The 24,558-nt window shown below is 36.3% G+C and overlaps 5 protein-coding genes across 5 annotated transcripts; 3 read left to right on the top strand and 2 right to left on the bottom strand.

Annotated features, from left to right (window-relative positions):
- Positions 1 to 528: 528 nt before the first annotated feature.
- On the top strand, positions 529 to 1,866 carry LOC122611022. The gene has a single exon (XM_043783972.1). The coding sequence runs from the start codon at positions 529 to 531 to the stop codon at positions 1,864 to 1,866; it is 1,338 nt and encodes a 445-aa protein (XP_043639907.1).
- Positions 1,867 to 2,202: 336 nt separating this feature from the next.
- Positions 2,203 to 2,691, top strand: LOC122611021 (uncharacterized mitochondrial protein AtMg00860-like). Its single transcript, XM_043783971.1, has one exon. It carries the CDS (start codon positions 2,203 to 2,205, stop codon positions 2,689 to 2,691), a length of 489 nt encoding a protein of 162 aa, XP_043639906.1.
- A 2,784-nt stretch (positions 2,692 to 5,475) lies between these two features.
- LOC122611145 (probable polygalacturonase) lies at positions 5,476 to 8,230 on the bottom strand. The gene is made up of 5 exons (XM_043784120.1): positions 7,713 to 8,230; positions 6,817 to 6,937; positions 6,548 to 6,722; positions 6,342 to 6,412; positions 5,476 to 6,266 (listed from the first exon to the last, which is right to left on the bottom strand). The coding sequence occupies exons 1-5, from the start codon at positions 8,046 to 8,048 to the stop codon at positions 5,632 to 5,634; spliced, it is 1,338 nt and encodes a 445-aa protein (XP_043640055.1). The 5' UTR covers positions 8,049 to 8,230; the 3' UTR covers positions 5,476 to 5,631.
- A 1,171-nt stretch (positions 8,231 to 9,401) lies between these two features.
- Positions 9,402 to 12,366, bottom strand: LOC122580094 (abscisic acid receptor PYL8-like). Its single transcript, XM_043752368.1, has 3 exons — positions 11,905 to 12,366; positions 9,984 to 10,199; positions 9,402 to 9,892 (listed from the first exon to the last, which is right to left on the bottom strand). The coding sequence occupies exons 1-3, from the start codon at positions 12,043 to 12,045 to the stop codon at positions 9,674 to 9,676; spliced, it is 576 nt and encodes a 191-aa protein (XP_043608303.1). The 5' UTR covers positions 12,046 to 12,366; the 3' UTR covers positions 9,402 to 9,673.
- Positions 12,367 to 20,161: 7,795 nt separating this feature from the next.
- On the top strand, positions 20,162 to 20,701 carry LOC122611020. Its single transcript, XM_043783970.1, has one exon. The coding sequence runs from the start codon at positions 20,162 to 20,164 to the stop codon at positions 20,699 to 20,701; it is 540 nt and encodes a 179-aa protein (XP_043639905.1).
- Positions 20,702 to 24,558: the final 3,857 nt, after the last annotated feature.

Raw genomic sequence — 24,558 nt, 5'->3', positions numbered from 1 at the left:
CGTAGTGTCACCAATGAATTAACCAGGACAAGAGCTGAGTTGACTGAAATCAGAAATGAGAGGGATTATCTATTGAATCAGCCTGAAAGGTCAGGAGAGAGTTACTCTCGCCGGAACTGCCGGAATGAGGAACCATCTCCCACCCGTTCTTTCACGGGTAATACTTCTTCGATTCACTCTATTCATCGACAGGAGGACAGGACCCTTGATGGTCGGGATGGTGATACTAATAGGAGGCGTAGGGATGATGGTGATAGGATTATTAACAGAAATAATCATGATCGTGGGGGTAACCGTGATACAGTTCATGAGTATAATAATTTTATGAAATGCAAGCCAAAGTTTTTCAAGGGTGGTCACAATCCAGTGGCCAATAGACGTTGGATTATGCAAATGGAAGTTGTATTTGAATCTTGTGATTGTCTGGAGAATAAGAAAGTGTTGTTTGCCTCGAGAATGTTTGAGGATAGTGCTTTAGATTGGTGGAATACTCGTCGCACTGTTTTGGGTTGAGCTTACATTTCTAGCATGACTTGGCAGTCTTTTGTTGGGTTATTTGAAAGGGAGTATTGTACTGACAGGGACTTAGAGGTATTGGAGCAATCGTTCTTGACTCTCAAAAAGGGGGATAAATCTGTGGAAGAATATGCTAAGTTGTTTACTGAGAAGATGACATTCTGCCCTCACTTGTGTGGTACTGAAGCATCTACTATTACCCGTTTTGTGAATGGGCTTCCAGCTGAGTATCGTGGGTTCTGTAGGAGTAAAACTACCTTGAGTTTGGCTATTGATGAGGCCAAGCGTGTGGAGTATGACTTGGGGTCCAGGGTTAGGAAAGACGGTAATTCTGGTTTTAAAAGGAGCAATGACAGGTCTTCAGGGTCGAATAAAAGGTTTAAGGGTAATTCTTCCAATAGCAGTAATGATAAGAGGATTGGGACTTGGTGCGATAGATGCAGGTCTAAGCATACTGGGCAGTGTACTATTAGCACTCTTCGTTGTAATAGGTGCACCGCTACAGGTCATTTGGCTAAAGATTGTACAGGGGAGGCTCGTTGTTATAGGTGTAAAAAGACTGGACATCAAATTGCTGATTTCCCGCAAGCAAAAGAGGGTGAGAAAAAGAATGAGCGACCGAGGACTACAGCTCGTGCCTTCAACATGACAGCTGAACAGGCTCGATCAGATGATGAGGTAGTTAGCGGTACCTTTATTATTAATTCTTCTCTTGCTAATGTGTTATTTGACTCTGGTGCAAATAGATCTTTTGTGTCTACTTTATTTGCTCCTAAGCTTGGTACAGTAACTCGCCCATTAGATACACCAATTGAGGTTGAGATAGTTGATGGTCGTACTTCTATGGTTCGCAATGGCTTCTTTGATTGTTCTATTGAGATAGAGGGTCATTCTTTTTCTATTGACTTGTTGCCCACTACTGTTTCTAGCTTTGATATTGTCGTGGGTATGGATTGGATGTCTAAAAATGGTGCTGTTATTCTCTGTTCTAAGAAGATTGTGCATATCACTACTCCAGATGGTGATGTAGTTTCTGTCTATGGTGATAAACAAAAGGGTAGTGTGAAGATTGTTTCTCTTGTGAAAGCTCTTAGATGTATCCGACAGACTAAGAATCATTCTGATCATTTTCTGGCTTATGTGATTGATTCACGAAAAGCTAATCCTTCTATCTCTGATGTTGATGTTGTAGCTGAGTTTCCTGATGTCTTTCTAGATGATCTTCCTAGTCTTCCTCCTGATAGAGAAGTAGAGTTTCATATTGATCTTATTCCTGGTGCTACCCCTGTTGCTAAAGCACCTTATCGTCTCGCTCCTACTGAGATGAAGGAGTTGATGTCTCAGCTCTAAGAGTTGCTTGATAAGGGGTTTATTCGTCCGAGTTCCTCACCTTGGGGTGCTCCTATTCTGTTTGTAAAGAAGAAAGATGGTTCTATGAGGATGTGTATCGATTATCGTGAGCTTAACAAGTAAACGGTGAAGAATAAATATCCTCTTCCTCGTATTGATGACTTATTTGATCAGTTGCAGGGTGCTTCTTATTTTTCTAAGATTGATTTGCGGTCTGGTTATCATCAGTTGAAGGTGGATGGAGAAAGTGTTGCTAAAACAGCTTTTTGTACTCGTTATGGGCATTATGAGTTTTTGGTCATGCCTTTTGGTTTGACTAATGCTCCAGCTGCTTTCATGGATCTCATGAATCGTGTTTGCCGACCTTATCTTGATCATTTTGTCATTGTTTTCATTGATGACATTCTTATTTACTCCAAATCTGTTGAAGACCATCGTGAGCACTTGAGGACTATTCTTGAGGTTCTCAGGGAGAATAAGCTATATGCAAAATTCTCCAAGTGTGAATTCTGGCTTAAGGAAGTTCATTTCCTTGGGCATGTCATTTCTAGTGAAGGTTTGAAAGTTGATCCATCAAAAATTGAAGCTGTGATGAAATGGGAGCAGCCGAAGTCGTCGACGGAAATAAAGTCTTTTCTGGGTTTAGCTGGCTATTACAGGAGGTTCATTCAAGATTTTTCTCGTATTGCTAAGCCGATGACTGAGTTGACAAAGAAAGGGGTGAAGTTCGTGTGGACTGATTCACAAGAAAGATCTTTTCAGATTTTGAAGAAGAAATTGTGTAGACTTATGGAGCTTGAGGATTGTGGCTTTAGTTACCCATAGTTGCATTTATTTAAGTAGACTTATTATTTAGCCATTTGGCCATTATTATGTCGGTTGTCTTTTACGTTGATTGTGGATTTCATTTGGGCTATTGTGATGATATTGTTGGTAACATCTTTTAAGACATTTATTATGTTTTTATCGATTCCGTTACGGATCAAATGGGATTTTTGAACGACGCTTCCGCACTTTACTTAACGGAGTTATGTTTTATTTTGGAAAAATTTTTGAAATCCACATTTTTATAAGCAGGGTGTTACATAAGGGGGACTTGTGACACTTGTTATATTGGAAAGGAGTAGAAAAGGAAAACAAGGCTTGGTTAAAGAAGGATTTGGGCGGAAAAAAATTCCGCCTGGAGGGATGTTGGGGCGCAATTGGCAAGCAGGGGTGGTGTGGAGAGCAAAATTTGGGCGAAAAATGGGGGTATCTCGCCCCACTCCGTTTAGTCTTAACTTCAACCCAAAACTATCTTACTTTCGACGTGCCTGCATTGGTCCGCCATCGTGAAATGTTCCTAACATGGGATCATTGTCGAAGGTTTTGGTTTGAGAAATGATATATATATCTTCTTAATAAATTAGTTTAATGATCCTCTTAACAATTTAATCTTGCCATTTGTTAAAATCAAAATGTAAGATTAATAGAAAGAGAATTGATGCATTACATTTTTCATGTAATAAGGTTGTCAATAAAATTATTAGGCTATTTAATAGAAAGATATATATTATTTTTTTTTTGGTATTATGTATTTTTAAAAAAAATAGTTATATGAAAAGTGGGATTGGATAGTTTTAAATTTTGTTATGTGATGTAATGCATGACCTATAAAAACTCGTTATTAATCATATATGTCAATGTCAGTTCCTTTTATATTAAAATAACATTATTAATAAATAAATTTATTGTAGTGTGATGAGATATCAAGATATTACCAATTAGACGAAGATTTAGTTTTTCAGCTTCGTTTTTACCCATTTTTTTTCTAGAAAAAGTTACATAATAAGCTAAAATAACCAACACCTTTTGCATTCGCGAACGTAAAGGATAAATTTTCGTCATAACCGAGCAATATTTGTTTGTCTATATGAAGAAAACAATTAATTTAATATTTTTTAAATGATAATGACAGTGAGTAAAACTTTATTATATATTTAATAATTAATACATTATGTATTAAATTTTATTGTACTTTTGAATTTCTAGATAGCAATATACAAATTTTAATACATGAAATTAGTAATTTCTATAATAAAATTTTGTCATCTACAACGAATGTATAAATTTTTATGCATAGAATACAAATTTTTATGCACAGAATACAACTGCATGATCCAGATATTATAATAAATGGCTAAAATATGTTATAGGAATAATTCCCATTAAGAAAACCCAAAAGATAATACTACTAAATTAATCGTGCTAAAGTCCTAATACAAGTAGTAGCGTGAAAAAGTCTCATACAAGTTCTTTGTTTTGTGGTGGTCCCACAAAATGCAATCCAACGGCAGAGAAATCTAAATATCCATCCACGTGGACGCGTCCGATCCGCACTTTAACTCACTCACCACTTTCCCCACTTTTTTTATTTAATTTTTCCTTTGTATATATAAAAACACACACAGAATCCATCTATAGTAGAAGAATTAACCACGAGTCAGCCGTGACCATGAAGAATACTATCACCATCCTATTTTTCTTGTTCACTGTCTCCGCCACCGCCTTCCGCCCCTTGTCCATCACCACTATCCATCATGATGAATCAAACGACGCCGTAGCGATCAAATCAGAACCAAATGATAATACTAATGATCATCATCAAATCACGGCCACCACCACCAGCGAAGTAGTAAGTTTGCCCGTGGAACCCGAAACCACCACTCAAACATTAATTGTTAGCAGGCCGATGAACCGTCCGATCAGGTATTCCAGATCCAATCAGATCAATCGTCATTTCTATATCGATCATCCTCGTATTCCCCTCAAATTCGTCCGACGTCATCCATGCCGCAACTACTTTCACATCAATTTTAATAATAATCAGCCTTCGGTAAAGAGCAATCTTTACAGAAGCGACGTCGTTTTGGCCAGCGATGATCACGTTCCGTCCAAGTGGTTAGAGTTTAAGCATGAATACGGTCACCACCGCCACCACCATGACGAGGATAAATACGAGGTCGATGGGGACAAGCTTCAAATGAATCATCGTCATCATAAAGGTGTTGGTTTCATGAGGGCCATTCGCAAGTTTCTAAAACATGCTTTTGATTGAATAATCAATCATGATGACGATGATGATATCGTTTGCTTGCGTGTATTGTGGAAGTGATTTATTATTATTATATACTCGTAATATAATGATCGATCTATTATTATTACTCAATATATGTGGGACGTTTAATTAGTCTTCTAGTAATATGTTTGAATTATGATGAGCATCAGTTGTTTGTTGTAATCTCACTTCACTTCACTTCTTGTTTTAATTATTATATGCCAAAACAGCAGACTAGCTTTTCTGTATTATTTATCTCTATATATATTTCTTTCTTATTAAATTACTCTGTATCATATATCCGCGATTAATGCTAATGCGAGGGTTGATGGTCAAACTCGCTTATGTTTTGTTTACAATTCATATGTCACTTAAGTGGCTATTGTACGTGAAGTTAGGTAGAGGCTCAATCAATCCCTGACACATTCGGATTTAGGAGTGTAATCTGGTGCTGTATGAAATTTGCAGTTCAAAAAATATGGTACATGCTGCTTGTTTAGGATAATACTCGGTGCGATTCTTGTGATGCCTCACATAAAAGGTGATGTGGCATTTCATTTATCATGGGTATGACTTGATCTTACTATGAGGTATGAGTTCTGATGTCCTATAACTTTAGTGCATATACAGAAATACAATAACAGTACACAACTGAACTAGTTAAAGATTCAGAAATGATGGGAACATGTACCCTTGGTGCCAATAAGATCTGAACAGGGTGGGGGTCGAACCTCAATGGCACCTCCACTTACATCAGAGCATTTCCACGGGGTGTATTTTGAACCGGTAGTGACGTGAAGATTGATGTTAGAGAGACAAATATCCGTAAATGGTGAGTTTTTCAGACCCTGTATTAGACCGGCCTGCTGGACCTTTCTGCCTCTCACGTTTGTTATCCTCACATGCTTTAGGACGGGAAGGGCATTCGGGTTGTAGTTTCCGTCTGGATGGTCACCCACATCACCGGCAATCTTGATTCCCTTACGAACATTCACCATGTAAACATCGGACACACTGATGTTTCTTACGACTCCCCCCCTACCGATGTTTGTTTTTAAATGGATTCCAACTCCCATGTTTTTAAGAGTTATATGCTCTACCAATACATTATACACCCCTCCTGATGTTTCACTTCCAACTGCAATTCCTGCAAACGGTGAGGATCCTGTGATCCGGCGGATAGTGATGCCATTGCTAGGTCGACCATATGCAATCCCGTATTCATCCCAGCCACTTTTCACTGCCACTAGATCGTCTCCTGTGGAGATATAAGAGTCTTCTATGCAAACATGGGAGCTTGAGTCTGAAAAAATGAGAACAATCAGTGATTTTACTGACATTATGGTTACAAAGGAGTCTGTATTTTTACATCACATACCTGGATCAATTCCATCAGTGTTAGGAGAGTCATGTGGAGCCAATATCGTGACATACCGAATAACAACATAGCTGTTCGTATTTAATGACGGAAAGTTAAAGATGTTAGAAGGAGATATATATGCATCTATATTCTGACCCATGGTGTTAGTATCAAGAAGACATTAACCATTATAGATGAGACTGATATATGTCGATGGAAGGTACCTGCAGTATACAGGATGGATATTCCAAAATGGGGAGTTTTTGAAAATCACATTAGAGATGATGATGTTTCTCGAGTCCTTGAGCTCAACAAGGTTTGGCCTAGTGAATTGCAAGGTCCTCTGCCTCCACATGTTCCACCAAACTCCACCTTGTCCGTCAATTGTCCCATTCTCGCCTACGCATAACAATTCATCAACCATCTTATTAGAAGACTTGATACACAAAACATTAAGTTGGGTGTGCATTTGAAGCATCTCTTTTCAACATACCGGTAATAATTACATCATGGAGACCTTCTCCATGGATGAAACTCATATATCTTCCTCCAGGACGTTCTCGCCCTCTTCCATAAGAAGGCAGGGGAGCTATCAAAGGCCAGTTTGCAGTGTTCTGAAATAGAAATAGCGAATCTTTATATCAGTCAATTGAAATTAACAAGTTTTGGTATTTTCGAATTAGTTACTGCACATCACTCAAGTGAACATACCTATAAATATAAACCAATGGAGAATAGGATAGACATGATTAGCAGACTACTTCTTTGGTTTAAACATAAGAATGCTAAAGAATTCAACTAGAAAAAATTGCTAATCTTGTTTTAAATATTTCAATTAAAAAATACTCGTATAATGTTAGAATCTTGGTTACTATTTTTTAACATGCTTTTTTTTTTTTAAATATTGAAAGTGTGGGAAAATGCAATTCTAACATTAATAGTAGCCAAGATTTACACCGACCAAAATAACAAATGGACGCATTCCGACCTATTCCCTAGACAAAATTTGTCTGTGGGTAAAACGAACTACTATTGAAGTGTGGTCTATTTCTCATGGATTTACACTGCTTGTCTTTATTGGTCCATCCGCCCACAGTTTTAGAAATTTATAATGATTGCATTAGAAATTTAGGATGCTAAAGAAAGGATATATCTGTAAAAATACAAAGCTTATAGTGCCCAGTCTGTTGATTTGAGTTTGGCATTAACAAAACTTAATCAACAAGCACCACAAAAAGCTGTAAAAATATGAGTGGTAATATAAACTGGATATGGATATATATGGAAAAACAGTCTGCCTCTAAATCTAACCAAAAGTTATACAACACCACAAATTATGCGTCGAATCAAGAATATATAAACTGTAGATAGATAGCTAGAGAGATATACCTGAGTGGCTTTAATGACAGCACCTTTAGCCAAGTACAAAGTCATACGGCTAGTAAGATTAAAAGCCTCAGTTAGATAAACACCAGGAGGTATATACAACAATGTCCCTCCTCTCCTTCTCAAATGCTGAATCCTATAAATCGCCTCATTGAACGCTTTCGTATTCAACCTTCTTCCGTCGCCTACTCCACCAAAATCCGTTATCGATATTTTATCATTCCTATATACCATTGGTACTATTCCAGAACATGTCACCACTTCACTACCAACTAGGCAACATTTCAATATGACCACCAAAAGACATGCCAACATGTCACAAACACACACACTCCTCATTTTATGTTTATGGAATGTGTAACTTTAGTTGATAGAATTTAGAGAGGTACGTTTTGTAGACATGAAATGATAGGATGGTGATTATTTGTTTTGTTGTGTTATGTGACAGTTGGTTTTCTGACAGACTTTTTTGTGTACTAGTTTATTAATTTGATGGTATTCTTCTTTTATTTGCTAGTGAGTGAGTGAAGGAGAAGAGTGTGGAAGATTGCTCAGAATGCACATGGGGTGGGCGAGAATGGATGGCTTAAGATATTATGGACATTATAGGACAAATCATCTGCTGTTTAACGGTTAGATTTAGAGTCTGCATTATTTTCCTTCCTTGTACAAAATAGGGAATGTGACATGAAGATTTCATTTTTCCTTATATTGTGTTAGTTAAATAAATGAAATTAAAAATGATATTCAAGATTAAAAAAAAAAAAAAAGTTGGAGGAAAGTTTAAAAATACTAGCAGTAACCAATTTTTTCTTCTTTTCGATTTCTTCAATAATGTGATTTCAGATAAGTTAGGTGCTCGGCCCAAAATATTGAAACTGACCCCAAACTATAACCAGGACCAGAGTATGTATGGCCCGATCTCCATCCGTACGAAATATAATCGATTTTAAGCTCAGTCACATTCATAACTGGGTTAATTTTGATAGATGAAACGACATCTGTAGGACAAGAAAATACATTGGATTCAAAAGGATGAGTCTGTCTTGGTTCACAAATCACAATCCAGTTTGAGATCAAACAGCTACCAGTATCTAAGGTGATCCATCAATAAAATAAAAAAGTTGTACATTTTAGTCCACGTTCAAGAAATAAAACAAAACTGAAAACTAGAGTTGCTTGATCTGAAAATCAAGAGATTTGGGATAACCAAAACCCAAAAACTGAATAACTAACATAGTAGGAATTGATTTGGGTAGCCATGTTGCAGGTACCTGTCTACTGCATTTCGATTTTTTGATAGTAAAGTGAGGTATCAAGTCTCTACATAGAACGATTCCACATTCTGTTATTACCTCCAACCCATGAAATGCCATTATTTTTTGTCAAGCATATGTATATTTTAAGGCCTGTTTTTTTCTTTCTAAAAGACACAAAGTTGATGACCAAATGGGCATGTACTTATATATTTGGGCAAAACTCACATAGATAAGTAGAAAACCAATGTGATTTTTCGAAGTGAACGGCAAGCAGCCATTTACAAACTAACACCTGTCAGTAACACACACAAAAGACCGTTTTATATATAGATGAACTTCAGCCTTAGAATTTAAAGTTCAACAAGTATAAAACTCTAAACATAGTCATTACAGCATTCAGGCCCAACGTTAGAACTTTCTTTACATATAGCAATTATCAAAACTTTCTATTCTATTTATTCATATTCACAAAAGAACACAGCTTCTTAAATGCTCCCTAGGATTGTGTTCAGAGCAAGTATGAAGAGTTTGACAATGAAAATAAAACATATTGTTCACAAAAAGGTACGGGGATTTGCGAAACACGATCAGATTTTTTGTCCAATTAGGAAGAAAGGTCTCTAATGCTATATGCACAAGGATGGGAGATTCTCCAGTCCAGTCCAGTCCAGTCCAGTCTACTACTAATCTCTGCTTCCACTAAAATCACACTCGAACTATAGATTCCGTTCGGTCTTGCACAGCCAGGCGCTCTGATACATCAGCCAATGACTTCAGGTTGCACTTTATGAGTGCCTCCACAAAGTAACATGTCTCATCTTTCGTGTTGCCGTCTGGCACGTCCACCACAAATGATTCAATTACCAAAGTCCCAGGCCTCCCGTCAAGAACTTCTGGATGAAGTGTAATGATTGACGAGTAATTCTGTACAAATTGAAAGAGAATTTATTTCAGGAAATAACCAATAATAAAAACTAAAATAATGGTGTGTGTCATGTTGGAACAAGGGATGTACCTTAAGCCTGTGATCACCACCAACTATTCTCATGCCCAGTATGTGTTCTTCTTCATTGAGAAGTTCCAGCCTCTCCATACTTGTGGTAGCAGGAAGCCCAGATCTAACATTTACTTCTCTGACGCTACCAATTTCAAGGTCACCTTGCACATTACACCCACTGACAAACGGTTTGTACTTTTGTGGTTGATCAAACCTCCTCACCAAAGACCATACCTTATAAAAACATTCAAAAAATAATTTAGTAAATGTAAGTCATCTCGTGTGTATCTACAGTAGTATATTCCCCTTTCCTATACAATTATCTTTTTCCGGGGCTAAATTGCATACACTTAAAAAATAGAAGTCTAATGTCTGCCATAGCATACGCTGCTATCAAATCTATTCATTGTACAATACTCGTAGTATATATACTTCCCGTGCGGTGATCACGTTAGGACTTATCAATGATATTTCCTCCTGTCCAACATGTTGGTCAAGTTAGGATTCATTAACTTGTTAAGAAACTAAAATAAAGGTCAAGGAACTTACAATGGTAAGATCACTATCTGATTTAACAATAACTTTAACCTCATATGAATAAGTTGTGTCCTTAATTAGATAAGTATGTTGTATGCCAAAATGTTGAATCCACAACGTTTTAGAATCAACTAAGTAAAATACTAAATATAACTATTCCAACTAACACTTCTTTATCATAACTGGAAACTAAAAATTAAATGGCCATTTTTGATATGTCTCTGTCTTTTAGACCAAGCCAGGAGAGAGGGGACCAGTTGAGCAACTTTATTGTGCACTGATGCACCTCCAAAAAATTTGTCCTATGTATGATACCTCGTGGATCCTAAACAATTTTGGCATATTCCGGCCATTTCTATATTACTATCATTTTTCTAGCTCACAAAAAGAGCCAAAAGCCGAAAGTCCAAAACTTAATGTTTGACCAATTTTACAATACAAGTGCTAATTATGCATTTTAGTTGTGGCACCAATATTTTTGTTTACACTATTGGTGTTTGACCAATGTTTAGGCTTCTAAACTAATTAGATTTGCTTCAAAATAACATGCTTAACGACACTAATATCATATCTAATTAGTATTAAAACATAAGCACTTTAGCTACTTATGACATGTTGAGGGTGTTTAAATATGACATCTTAGGGAAGATTATCCAACAAGAATGGGGTTTAGGAAAAAAATATTTACGATAGAAAGTTTATGAAACATTTTGGAAGTAACACGTACAACGTATTATTTTTACACCGTGATGCACCTTTCTATACAACTTGACGCACATAAAATTATTCCTACACCAAACTTCTCTCCTGTTATTGACAAAATGCAAATAATCAGAATTTGGTGTTCGGATAACTATTAGAGAAATAACAGAATTTTTAAAAAGTAGCTTAACACTTAAAATTGATGCCTTTGGCCTTTTGCTTCTCAAACTCATCAAACAAAATTATTCCTACACCAAACTTTTCTCCTGTTATTGACATAATTCAAATAATCAGAATATATAGTGTTCTGAAAACAATCAGAGAATAGCACATTTTTAAAGAAGTAGTTTAACATTATTGATGCATTTGCATCTCAAATATAAATGCAGATTTTCAATTTTATGTCGAAAACAATGAAAATTAGCTATGCATAAAACAAAAAGTGTTTTAACAGATCAATGTGTTGGTTGAAACTATATATATATATATAAACATACACACACAAAAATATGATAAAATACATATATCACTAACATAAAAACCTATCAGTTAATTAACACTTGAATATTATAACTACTGAAATTAACTAACATGCATTAGCTTCAATTCAGATCCACGAAATAAAATAAAATCACTAAAATATATAATTATACATACAGTCGTACAGATATATATAGAGAAATGAGGAGGAGGAACTTACGAGATGAACAGGAGCTTTGATATGTTTAACAAGAGAAGAAGTACACTGATTATCTTTAACCTCATGCTTATGGTGTTTCTTAATGTAATCGTTTTCCGATGACGATGAATCTGTTCCGTCGTCTTTTCCGGTGATCACCATCTATGTCGATATTTATATATACCTATATCTATATATGTATCTGATACAATATGACTGAATATTATTGAAAATTAACAAAATACAAAACAAATGGCCGTGGAATAATCAGTCGTCAGAGAGCTAGCTATCAGTAATATATATATATTATTAAATAGCAGCTACGAAATACTAGTAGAAAGGAAAAGTTAGGGGGAATGGGGTTAAAAAAGGTGAGATGGATTCGTTGTGAATTTCGAGAGGGAATAATCACATAAGCAACAATTGGGGGTTTCTGTATATATATTTGTATATGTATATTATATTTTGTGTGTGAATTAATTGGTTTTTGTTTCTTTCTCATCCACACTTCTCTCTCTTTCTTCCCTACTTCACCAGTTTCATGTGACATTAAATTAGTTTTGGTATCTGTTTAACCCCTATACTACTCACAATTGTTTTCTTTAGTCCTTTCATTCTAACAAAATAACTTTTTTCAATATTTTATAATCATTATGTGTGAGATAAAATAAAAGTAACTCCCAATGCCGTCTTTAACGGGTTTTGGGTCCCAATACCGTCTTCGACGTTGTATGGGGAGGTTGATATATAGACAGCCCTACCCCTATCAAAGGTAGAGAGGCTGCTTTCAGGTTCTACCATAGGTAGAAAAGGACCTCCAGCCTTGCTGGGTATGAGGATCGAACCCATGACCTCTATTTCCAGAGGCATAAACTTCAACCACTGATCCAACCCAGATGGTTTCATAATCCTTATGAGTGAGATAAAATATTGTTTCATAAACATGGGTATGGAAAATCTTAGAAGCCGTAAGTTCCCAATTTTATAAATTCTCGCCAAGAATGTACATCCATTGTGTCAAACGGATTCATGTTGTTTAATGAGGATATTTCATAACTATCTATGAAACTATTCTTTTTTCAATTTTAGAGTTTATATCTAGGATAGGATGTTTATAGCTTGTGATCTCTTGTACACTACATCTAACTATTAAATTATTTATTTTTTAAAAATTCATAAAGTTATCTTACTAAAAGTTCTGGTGGATACTTATATCTTAAAGGACTTTAAGATTATATAGTTAATGAAGACAATATGAAGTTGAGTTAAAAATAAAGATATAAAAAAAAAAAAAAACTTGTTGCTTTAACTATCATCATAATCATAAGAAAATATATAAAAAAGGTAGACGAACTCAACTATTCTAAGTGATCACATATTTAAAGAAAAATATTTATATCCATTTAAGAAGATATATGCTATTGGTATTACAATTGATATTATATATTATACATGTTTTACTGGTTTGTATAATATGTTATAAAGGTTATCAATTAGTAGTTGTGATACCAATATTGATTCACCTATAAGTCTATAACAATACATTTTTAAGGAGATTAATGATATTTATATATATGGAAAACATATGTGCGGTAACATAAGTTGTTCTTCATGTTTTTTTAAATGGAGCATTTTACGTGTGTTTTATAAAAGGTCCACAAAGTGTCATCAAACTTTTTTTTTAATGGCCTTTTATTAACCTACTAAATTTAAAAATTTAATGATTATGTTTAACATGTTAATGTTTCACTTTTACCAAGTAAATAGTGAAGTTTTGTCTTTACGTGTGATCTTAATATATATTATAAGACAATCGAACTAATGACTTATCAGTCAATAAAATTGTTCAATTTCATCAAATTATCTCTCGCTTATGTCATTATTTAGATTAGCTATAAATTAAAAACTCTAATAATCATTATCCAAATATATTATTATATTACAAAAATTCTATAATAGATAAATTATTGTAACATGTCTCTTGTAAGGTCTGATTGAGACGATTTCTCATCCCAACCGTGACCGGTTTCTTGGTTAAATTCATCACAGGTTTTATCAATAGAGATATAAAGAAATAGAAGGGAAATAACTATAATAATAACACTAATAATATTAACAGAGAATTGTGATACCACTGATAGTTTATATCGACACATATCCTAGTATATACACACACTGAATCGTTGCTTCCAACAGGTTTGAATGGCGGTTTCATAGTGAACCGGTATAACTGATGGATAATTGTGGCAACGTTTCTATCTAATCGACACAGGGCTTTATTTATATATATAGAAAGTTTGTTGGCTTGCAGCCCAAACCGAATAGCCCATCTAATGACCCAATTATACTAGACTAAAGTATTTGACCCATATATATACGAACTGACTTCTATACGTAAATGTTTTGACATTAAGTTTTCCAACATTTCCCCCCTAATGTCAAAACGTCTTCCTTCTTTGAACTTGAGGCTTCAATTGATAATGATAACAAAGTCGTCATCATCGATGTCTTCTTCTTTATTGACACCTTTCTGATCAGTGTACAAACTTTCTGCAGATTTCTTGTTGCTTGCTTGTTTGTCTTCGGCATGCTGGAACATTGTTCCATCTTCAATCAGTAAAGTTTTGCAGCAGTTTTGCAGTCCTCAAGCACTCCTTTCTTCTCTGTTTCGATTCCAAATTTGCAGCCTTGACCCGTTGCGATTCCATTCTTTAAACAGCCTTCACTTTCTTGATCGTTCTTCAGTTCTATTCCACTATTGTTCTTGTTTTTACTTGGGCATTCATAGGCATAATGTCCAAGGTTTTGACAGCGATAACATGTTATAGATTTGCTTGTCTTGAGTTCTTCTTCGACTATGCTCTTCCCATTTGGTTTGTCATACAAGTTCCTACCATTTTTTCCACTAGCACCCAATGTGCCTTCTATACTCTGGTCGCCACGGCGATCTCCAATGGTTCCAGCAAAACCTTTCTTTCTGATTCCAACAGAATCACAAGCCTCATTGGCTTCTAAAACACCACTTTTCTTGCCAACCCTTTTGGCAGTTTCATAATAACAAACTATAAGATCTATAAACTTAATATAACAATCCTTTAACTCGTTTTCATACTCCTTAGGTATTCCAAATTCCACACAAGCCTTTCCCCATACCTTTCCAAAAAGCAGGGAGTAATACCCTCCAAAAGATTCAACAATCTTAAACAATTTTAACAAACTTATTTGCTTATTTCCTACAGTTGGTGGTATGCATTCTACTTTCAATCGTTTCAAATAATTCGAGTAGAACCATTTCACCATTTCATCGAATTGCTTATCAAATAACTTCCTATTTCCATTCAAAACAAAGTTATTCTTAACAAGATCAAAGAAAGTTACTAACCCTTCAAGTGAGTCTACTTGCAGATTGTAGACTTGGCCGTTTACTTCTATCTCTGGTTTGAGTTCCAACTTTTCACACATACGTTCATATTCAATGTCAGCCTTCGTCTTGGGTACAAGGGAATCATAATATCTCACCAGAAGCTTATGTTGAATGTTCTTTACATCTTCTTCAGTCACATCTTCAAATCCTTCACACTCATCAAACATATAACGAATTTTGCACTTTCCTTGGTTGAATAATAATTCATAACCTTGTGCTAACAATTGTTGGTGACTTAAAACATTAATTCCAAGTTCTGGTGTGTAACAAACATTAGGAATCACTAAACCATTCTAATTTGTATCCACAATCACTTCGCCCCTTCCATTTACAAACAAGAATTTGTCTCCTATTTCATACGTTGGTGTATCGAAAGCGGGTTTCATTCTAACAAATAAATGTTTGGAAGGACTAAGATGATCTTTAATAGTGTGGTTAACATAACAGATATCATTCCAGTTTTGTGCAACCGTTCCCTCACCATAACGTCTCTATTAACTTTCATTAATTCTTCATTACTGCCACCACTCGTTTCCCCTTTTTCTTTGTTGTCTTGCGGGTCGAACATGGGGTCTGGAAGTGGTTTTTGTTTGTCAGAGTCTGGTTCAATCTTGTGTGGGCAAAACCAATAGGGATGTCCCCTATGTCGACACCGAATACTCCCTTTCTTCTTCTTGCCCTTTTCGGCCTGAGTGAATGGTCTGTTGGTGTCGTGAATCATACCAAATTCTTTGGCTTTTCTTTTGTTAAAGCCTTCAATTTCCAAGAGTTTGTCTCTCAAAAATTGTTTGCATTCTTGACTGATCCTTCTGACTTGATTTCTTTTCCATAGTAGTGAATCAATACCAAACCTCTTATTGAATTGGGGATTTTTAAGCCCTAATCCCAATCTTCTTTGTGTTGGCTTCTTCCAGGAATCGAGCCCAACGCTCTGATACCACTGTAAGGTCTGATTAAGACGATTTCTCATCCCAACTGTTATCGGTGAAATTTCAGGTTTCATTATCTTGGGACCTCAAGATCATGGACCTTCAGGATCTTGACACGCCTTGACGAATTACTAACGATAAACTTCAAGTATTGTTTTTATGAGAATATTATGCAGGTAACTTGATATTTATCACAAGGGAAATATCTCTAACGGTATAAAAGAGATTCAACACATGTCTTATTTGATCAACATGCAAAGAAGACTTAGTCCAGCATCATAATCGGACTTCAAGAGGAATTCAGCATGAGGAGAATATCTTCAAACGGCTACAATATCAGTCAAGATATGCTTCAACGTTCACCAGATGAAGACCAGGAAGATCCCTGTAATTTCGGAAAATTAGTTACTAGGCTGCTCTATATAAATGAGGACCTGATCGATCATAGGATATACAACGTTACACACACTCACATATTTACTTGCTTATTTTCTCTGCTCACACTTGTAAACAACCAACACACTTTTCTTTACTTAGAAAGATCGATCAAGTCGCTCTATCATTGTAACCAATTTACACCATTAATAAAGAACAAGGCAGGGACGATTGCTTCCTCCCGGGTTTTTATGCCGGCAATCCATAAGGATTAAGGGCTTTTCCTCGATAACAAATCTCGGTGTTCTTTGTTCCTTTCTCTTTATTTTCCGCATTTATTTACGTTTATCTTTCTTTATCTTGCTTAATCTATCTTATATTTGATTATATAGTTATTTGCGAAATCTTTTGACTACCTTCTTTTGTTTAAGTCGACATAATCTTGATTTATCATACTTATTTTAAACGCATCTTTGAATCTAAACCAATTTTACAAGCCCTTAAACTCACGAACGAAAGTTTGGTTACATAGTTGATCTAAGTCTTCAAGGTTGATTATCTTGGATAATTTTTGACCAAAACACCAACCGTGACTGGTTTCTTGGTTAAATTCATCACAGGTTTTATCGATAAAGATATAGAGAAATAGAAGGAGAATAACTATAATAATAACACTAATAATATTAACAGAGAATTGTGATACAACTGATAGTTTTGATCGACACATATCCTAGTATATACACACACTTAATCGTTGCTTCCAACAGGTGTGAATGGCAGTTTCATAGTGAACCGGTATAACTGATGGATAACTGTGGCAACGTTTCTATCTAATCGACACAGGGCTTTATTTATATATACAGAAGGTTTGTTGGCTTGCAGCCCAAACCGAATAGCCCATCTAATGACCCAATTATACTAGACTAAAGTATTTGACCCACATATATACAAACTGACTTCTATACGTAAATGTTTTGACATTAAGTTTTCCAACATGTCTTGTGGAATGACTACGACAAATAATTCCATCAATAAGTCTCAACCAATAATGACGGTGACGAACTTGTGATTATTGTACTACAACTTGCAAAGTATAACAATGTCAATTAGAACCGTATACGTTCAAAATTATAAGCTTTTATGAATTAAATGTATGAAAATCTAATATTGATAATATCGTAAACCCCGGACGCGGGTCAAAAATCTAGTTATCACCTATAGTAGGGATGGTAACTAGCTGATAATATGAGATTCGAACCCAACGAAGTCCTTAATCTAATAGTTATCGGTATTTTCATGGATAATCGAATATCCGTTAAGTTTTTATTGTCTTTTTATTCATCACTTACTACAAATGTTTTTGTGAATTTCTAAAATTAGTACGTGTTAGTTCAATTATCATTTTGTACTTTTTAATACTTATTGAAATGAAAATATTATTACTCGTATTATATAATGTAATATTTATGGGTAATATATATAGTTCAAGTGAGTATTGTGTAGACATAGCGAGTATACGAGTTTTCATTTAAAACCGTCTCAAAACCCGAACTCGCACAAAGACGAAATTTAACCATTTCATAAGTCATAACTCGGGGCGTAAACCACATGCCCAACCTCGACCCAAAAAATCGGTTTCAAGTTTACCTAAGTCTAGCACGGTTTTTTCTTTTCGTTCCTATCTACATCAAATCCAATATTGATATGGGTTAAAGTCAAAGGAATCAAAACCAAACCAAAACGAATATTTTGGTTTTTTTGACTTTGGGTTTAGTCTAGGATCAATCAAATTCAAAACTTGGTTTACAATTTGGTTATGGTTTATTGATTTCAAAACAAAACCAAATTGAAAATTGAATTTAGGGTATATTACAAAAATCATACCTGAGGTTTGTTCGAAACTACACTGGTCATACCTACAATTTAAAAATTACGCGAGACATACCCAACGTTGTTAAAAACTTACACTGACCATACTTATCGCTGACGGTCGTCTATTTGGCCGTTAAGTCAAGTCACGTGCCGTGCATGTGAGGTATCAAAATCGTAATTTCTAGTATACGTCAGGTATCATTTGTGTAATTTACCCTAATAAAAAATTATTAAGAATTTTAGAGTTTTATTTATACTTCAATTATTGAGTTGGGTAGATATGAAAAAGAGAAAAAAAAGAAAATAATTTAATTATGAAAAAAAAGTTTTTTTTTAATGAAAAATGTATCGAGAAAAATAATTGATACAATAATGCATTTATTATTATATATATCATTGTTATTTTTAATATGTGTATAGTGAATATAACAAGGATGATAACCATAAAAAACACTAAAGTTTTACTTTTATATTATTATTATTATTTTATCTTTTATGATTTAGTCTTTTTGATAGAAACCTATATATAAAAAGATACAAAACAAAATTTTTTTTAAGAAGCAATATAACTTTTTCATATGGTTTTTGTCATCCCCTGAGATTAGAGGGGTAAAGCAAAGTTGAAGACTCGTTACGGTTTTAAAATATTTCTCAAATTAGCAATCTGTAGCATTTTGGGTTTGGAGTTCCAGAGAAAAACATGTTTTTTGTTTTGTGCATCCATCTTAGATGCATATTCTTCAAAATGATGCATCCAATAAAAAAAGTGATTTTTCCGATTTTGACGGATCAATGTGTTGTTAAACACTTAAATAATGATAAATAGTTATGCACTGTGTTAGTTTTATGGACTTTTAATGCGTCAAAATGATGTATTTAAGTGTTCTCAACGTTCTTATTTTAAAAGTGTTCTTGCCGGAGTGTTACCCTATATATATATGAAATTTAATATAGAATATCTACCCGCTTTAATAATTGAAATATAAATATAAATATCTTAATAATTTTTTGTTAGAGTAAATTACACAGATGATACCTGAAGTATACGCAAAATTACGATTTTGATACCTCACATGCAAGGCACGTGACTTGACTTAACGGTCAAATAGACAACCGTCAGCGATAGGTATGGTTAGTGTAAGTTTTTGACAATGATAGGTAAGTCTCGCGTAATTTTTAAATTGTAGGTGTGACCAATGTAGTTTCGAACAAACTTCGGGTATGATTTTTGTAATTTACCCTTGAATTTAATTATATAATACATATATACACTTTTATATAAACACAAAATAACTTATGATAGTAGATACAAAGTTTATATCACATTGTAATTTTTTTTTCCAGTAAATTATTAGCGATATATGATTCTTGGTAAAACTTCCTTTTGTTGAAATTTTTGTATAAATTTTGCTTACAAAAAGTCTACATATAAAGAGAAATGTTATATTAGCGGAAACTATATTAGCTATAATTTTACATTGATTTTATATTTATGAGCCTCCTATATTTATGGGGATTTGGTTGTATCTTCACATTATATAAGACGTTTGTATTTTAATAGGATTCAATGAAAAACATATCATTCAATAATTTTCATGGTAATCAGAGCCAAACTAAAACCTTAATTTTTTTTATCTTTTTTTTCTTTCTTTCTTTCTGTTCGTCCCCTTTTACCACCATGGGAGACAATCCTGAAAATTCAGACAAAACCCTTCATAATAAAGAAGATTCCGACAAAAACAACACAACCAATCCCGACAAGCAATCCTTACATCCAGCCTATTCCGTCACAAACATCAACAACAAGATCCGCACCCTTGATGGAAAGAAGGTTACTTATTCGTCATGGGTCAAGCTATTCAAACTACATGTACGAGCTTATAAAGTTCTCAACCACATTGATGGAACCGACCCACCCGACCAATCAGATCCGTCTTACATGGCGTGGTCAGAACTCGATGCCTTGATTTTTCAATGGATCTATAGTACTCTCTCCGATGATTTTCTTGCCCGGGTTCTTGATAATGATATCACTGCTCGTGAAGCTTGGCTGAAAATACAGGGCATCTTCATCAACAACAAACATGCTCGTGCAGCCACGCTCGAACAGAAATTCAGCAATACTACTCTCACTTCTGGCGCATCCTTTGACGAGTATTGCCAAAATTTGAAAGATATAGCCAATCAACTAGGTGACATAGATCAACCTGTTACCTAAAGTCGTCTTGTTATCCAAATGGTTCGAGGTCTCCCAGCTGAGTACAATGCAATCGGGGCAATTATCAATCAAAGTTGTCCATCATGGGACGTCGCCAGGGGTATGATTGAAGCTGAGCAACAACTTCAGGCGGCTAGGACCAGAACAAATCGTGAAACCGTCCTCCTCTCACAAACACAAGCGCATAGCTACAACAATCACACCAACCAGTCAGGCTCCTCTAGTTTAGTTTGTTCACCATATCCAAATGGGTACAGAGGAAAAAATTATGACTCGGTTAGAGCCGCACGGGGACGTGGTCAACAGTCTCGCAGTGGGCAATATACGGCAAGGGACGCTAGGTCGACTGGATTTCATGGGCAGAGTGCATGGGGTCAGGCTCAACAAACCCAACAGTCTACCGGGAATAATCGGAGCACATGGCAAGCCCATCCACCTTACAACCCAAACTCTTTTTATCAAGCCCAATACCCAAACCAATGGACTCCGCCACCAACACCTTACCCATCACAGCCCCCGCAGGCCCGTCTAACAAATCACGCCTCTTTTTCGGCTCCTCCTGGGTTCAGCCCATCAAGTAATAATGCTCTATGCCCGAGTGATATTGGAACAACACTTTTGACCATGAGTTTGAACTACAACGATCCAAATTGGTACATGGATTCAGCAGCTACTTCCCACATAACATCCAACCGAGGTAAAATCACTACTTCATGCTTATCTCCTACTAGTCCTATTCTTGTCGGTAATGGCCAATCATTACAAGTAAATGGCTCCGGTAATGGCTTTCTCAAACTCCCACAACAAACATATCACCTCAATCATATTGTTCACTCCCCTAACATAGTTAAAGATTTAGTATCTGTACGAAAATTTACCATTGATAACCAAGTTTCTGTTACATTTGACCCTTTTGGTTTTTCTTTGAAGGACCTCAAGGATGGACGCCTCCTTTCCCGACACAACAGTGACCGCGAACTCTATCCATTTACTGAGCTTGCCCTTTCTTTACGGTCACCATCCATTCCATGGCATGATCGTCTAGGACACCCTGGAGAGACCGTGCTCAACTATCTTAGTCGTTCTTTTTTTCCTTGTAATAAAGCTGTTGGATCTTCGGTTTGTCACTCTTGCCAAGTATCCAACAGTAAACGTTTGCCTTTTAGTGATTCTGTTTCATTTACTTTTAAACCATTTGATATTATTCATTGTGATCTTTGGACATCCCCTGTTTTAAGTCATTCTAGTTTCAAATATTACATGGTTCTAATTGACAATTATACAAATTATGTTTGGGTGTATCCGTTAAATTACAAATCTGAAACATTCCCAACATTTGTCAAATTTCACAAATTAGTCCAAACTCAATTCCAGTCAACCATTAAAACCTTTCAATGTGATCTTGGTGGTGAATTTGATAACAATAGCTTTAAATCATTTGCAACTCAAAATGGTCTAATCTTTCGGTTCTCTTGCCCCCAAAACATCCCAACAAAATGGACTGTCCGAGCGAATGATACGTCATTTAAATGATATAATTCGTGCTCTTCTAACTCATGCTCATCTTCCACCCACATTTTGGGTTGAAGCTCTACACACCGCCACCTATCTTCATAACATCCTCCCAACAAAAAGATTACAGTTCCAAACACCCGCCTACGCCCTCTACTTACGCCAACCCACATATGAGCATCTTCGTGTTTTTGGTTGTGCTTGCTACCCAAACATGTCAGCCACGGCTCCTAACAAACTCTCACCCCGGTCTACCCGATGCATATTCTTAGGATATCCTTCTGACTTTCGAGGGAATCGATGTTATGACCCGATCACGGGACGGGTACATCTTTCCCGCCATGTTATTTTCGATGAGAAAACATTTCCTTTCAATGATTTTAAACCAACCTCACCCTCCACCTACACCTTCCTTGATGACTCACCTTCTACCATAACTCATTTCTTCCATCCGTCCTTCCCAACATCAGCTGCTCCTACACATCATGTTCAACAACAACCCTCTACATCACCCTCATCACAACCCCAAAACGCAAGCCAACCCTTGGCACAACAACCCCCGTCAAGCCCGACTCAAACCGAAGCACCTCACACCACCACCCCACCTGTGTCAGCACCTCCTACACCACCGTGCCACCTCCCACCCCAATCTGACGCCCAACAAACTAATGTGAACACGGGTCCAACAAATGACCACCCCATGTTGACCCAATCCAAGGCGGGGGTCACCAAACCAAACCCGCGGTATAACCTGGTCGCTACCTCTGTCATCTCTCCCGTGCCAACTTCTTATATGAAAGCCTTATCGAACCATAATTGGCTTCGTGCCATGAACGATGAATTTAGTGCTTTGCAGGATAATAATACATGGGAACTTATTCCAAAACCTATGGATTACCCGATCATTAGATCGATGTGGCTGTTTCGCCATAAATTTAAAGCTGATGGCATATTGGATAGGTATAAGACTCGTCTTGTTTGTAATGGGAAATCTCAAACTGTTGGAATTGATTGCATTGAAACATTCAGCCTGGTTGTTAAACCAGCCACCATTCGTACAGTTTTGTCATTAGCAGTGTCCAGATCGTGGCCAATACATCAATTAGATGTAAAAAATGCTTTCCTTAATGGCACACTTCAAGAAATTGTGTACATGACTCAACCACCTGGGTTCATCGACCCCGCACACCCGAATCATGTTTGTCGCTTAAGAAAGTCTTTATACGGCCTAAAACAGGCACCACGGGCATGGTATACACGGTTCTCCTCTTACCTAAGCTCTTTGGGGTTTCGTAGCAGTGTGTGTGACACGTCATTATTTATTTACCAACATGGTGATCAACTCGCTTATCTTCTTCTTTATGTGGACAATATCATGCTTACTGCAAGTCATCAAAGTCTTCTCACCGCAATCATCACAAAGTTATCAAATGAGTTTGCAATGTCTGATATGGGAAATCTTCATTATTTCCTTGGCATCACAGTCACTCGTGATCATCAGTCCTTGATTTTAGGTCAGTCTCAATACACCCGAGACATTCTTCATTTGGCAAATATGACCACATGCAAACCTTGTCTTACTCCTGTGGATACGAACTCTAAACTTAGTGCCACTGAGGGGGTACTTCTTCCAGATGGGACTCTATACCGCAGTTTAGCGGGTGCCTTACAGTACCTCACTATTACTCGTCCCGACATCTCCTATGCAGTGCAACAAATATGCCTATTCATGCACGCTCCAAGGGAACCTCACTTTGCCCTCCTTAAACGAGTATTACGTTATTTACATGACACTATGGATTTTGGTCTTCGCTTATCAGCATCCCCCAATCATGCCTTGACTGCTTACTCTGATGCAGATTGGGGGGGGGGGGGTTGCCCCGACACTCGTCGCTCTACATATGGTTACTGCATTTTTCTTGGCAATAATCTCATCTCTTGGTCGTCTAAGCGACAACAGACTATTTCACGGTCGAGTGCGGAAGCTGAATATAGAGGCATTGCTAATGCAGTAGCCGAAGCTACTTGGGTTCGAAATCTACTTCTCGAGTTAAGAGTTCCAGTTCAGAAAGCTACTGTCGTTTTTTGTGACAATGTGTCTGCCATTTACCTATCTGGTAATCCTGTCCAGCACCAACGTACCAAACATGTGGAGATGGACATTCACTTCGTTCGTGAAAAAGTTAGGATTGGTCATATTCGGGTTCTACACGTGCCCTCTTCCGCGCAATATGCTGACATATTTACAAAAGGCCTTCCACGCTACCTGTTTGAGTTGTTTCGCTCCAGCTTGAACGTTTCTGCCTATCCACGTTCCAACTGAGGGGGAATATTAGCGGAAACTA

Source organism: Erigeron canadensis, chromosome 8 (assembly GCF_010389155.1).
Source record: "Erigeron canadensis isolate Cc75 chromosome 8, C_canadensis_v1, whole genome shotgun sequence".
NCBI classification, from domain to species: domain Eukaryota; kingdom Viridiplantae; phylum Streptophyta; class Magnoliopsida; order Asterales; family Asteraceae; genus Erigeron; species Erigeron canadensis.
The sequence above is the reverse complement of the archived record's forward strand: the minus strand, read 5'-3'. Positions and strand labels throughout refer to the sequence as shown.

What these genes read in the sequence shown, in the direction of transcription:
- LOC122611021 (XM_043783971.1), top strand. Translation starts at nt 2,203, where the DNA reads ATGGATCTCATGAATCGTGTTTGCCGACCTTATCTTGATCATTTTGTC.
- LOC122611020 (XM_043783970.1), top strand. Translation starts at nt 20,162, where the DNA reads ATGGGAGACAATCCTGAAAATTCAGACAAAACCCTTCATAATAAAGAA.
- LOC122580094 (XM_043752368.1), bottom strand. Translation starts at nt 12,045, where the DNA reads ATGGTGATCACCGGAAAAGACGACGGAACAGATTCATCGTCATCGGAA. An exon ending in TCAAAGCTCCTGTTCATCTC is followed by an intron (nt 10,200 to 11,904) that starts GTAAGTTCCTCC and finishes TGTTTTTATAAG; the next exon opens with GTATGGTCTTTGGTGAGGAG. An exon ending in GTGGTGATCACAGGCTTAAG is followed by an intron (nt 9,893 to 9,983) that starts GTACATCCCTTG and finishes CAATTTGTACAG; the next exon opens with AATTACTCGTCAATCATTAC.
- LOC122611145 (XM_043784120.1), bottom strand. Translation starts at nt 8,048, where the DNA reads ATGAGGAGTGTGTGTGTTTGTGACATGTTGGCATGTCTTTTGGTGGTC. An exon ending in ATCCATCCTGTATACTGCAG is followed by an intron (nt 6,413 to 6,547) that starts GTACCTTCCATC and finishes AAATACGAACAG; the next exon opens with CTATGTTGTTATTCGGTATG. An exon ending in CACTGATGGAATTGATCCAG is followed by an intron (nt 6,267 to 6,341) that starts GTATGTGATGTA and finishes TCATTTTTTCAG; the next exon opens with ACTCAAGCTCCCATGTTTGC.
- LOC122611022 (XM_043783972.1), top strand. Translation starts at nt 529, where the DNA reads ATGACTTGGCAGTCTTTTGTTGGGTTATTTGAAAGGGAGTATTGTACT.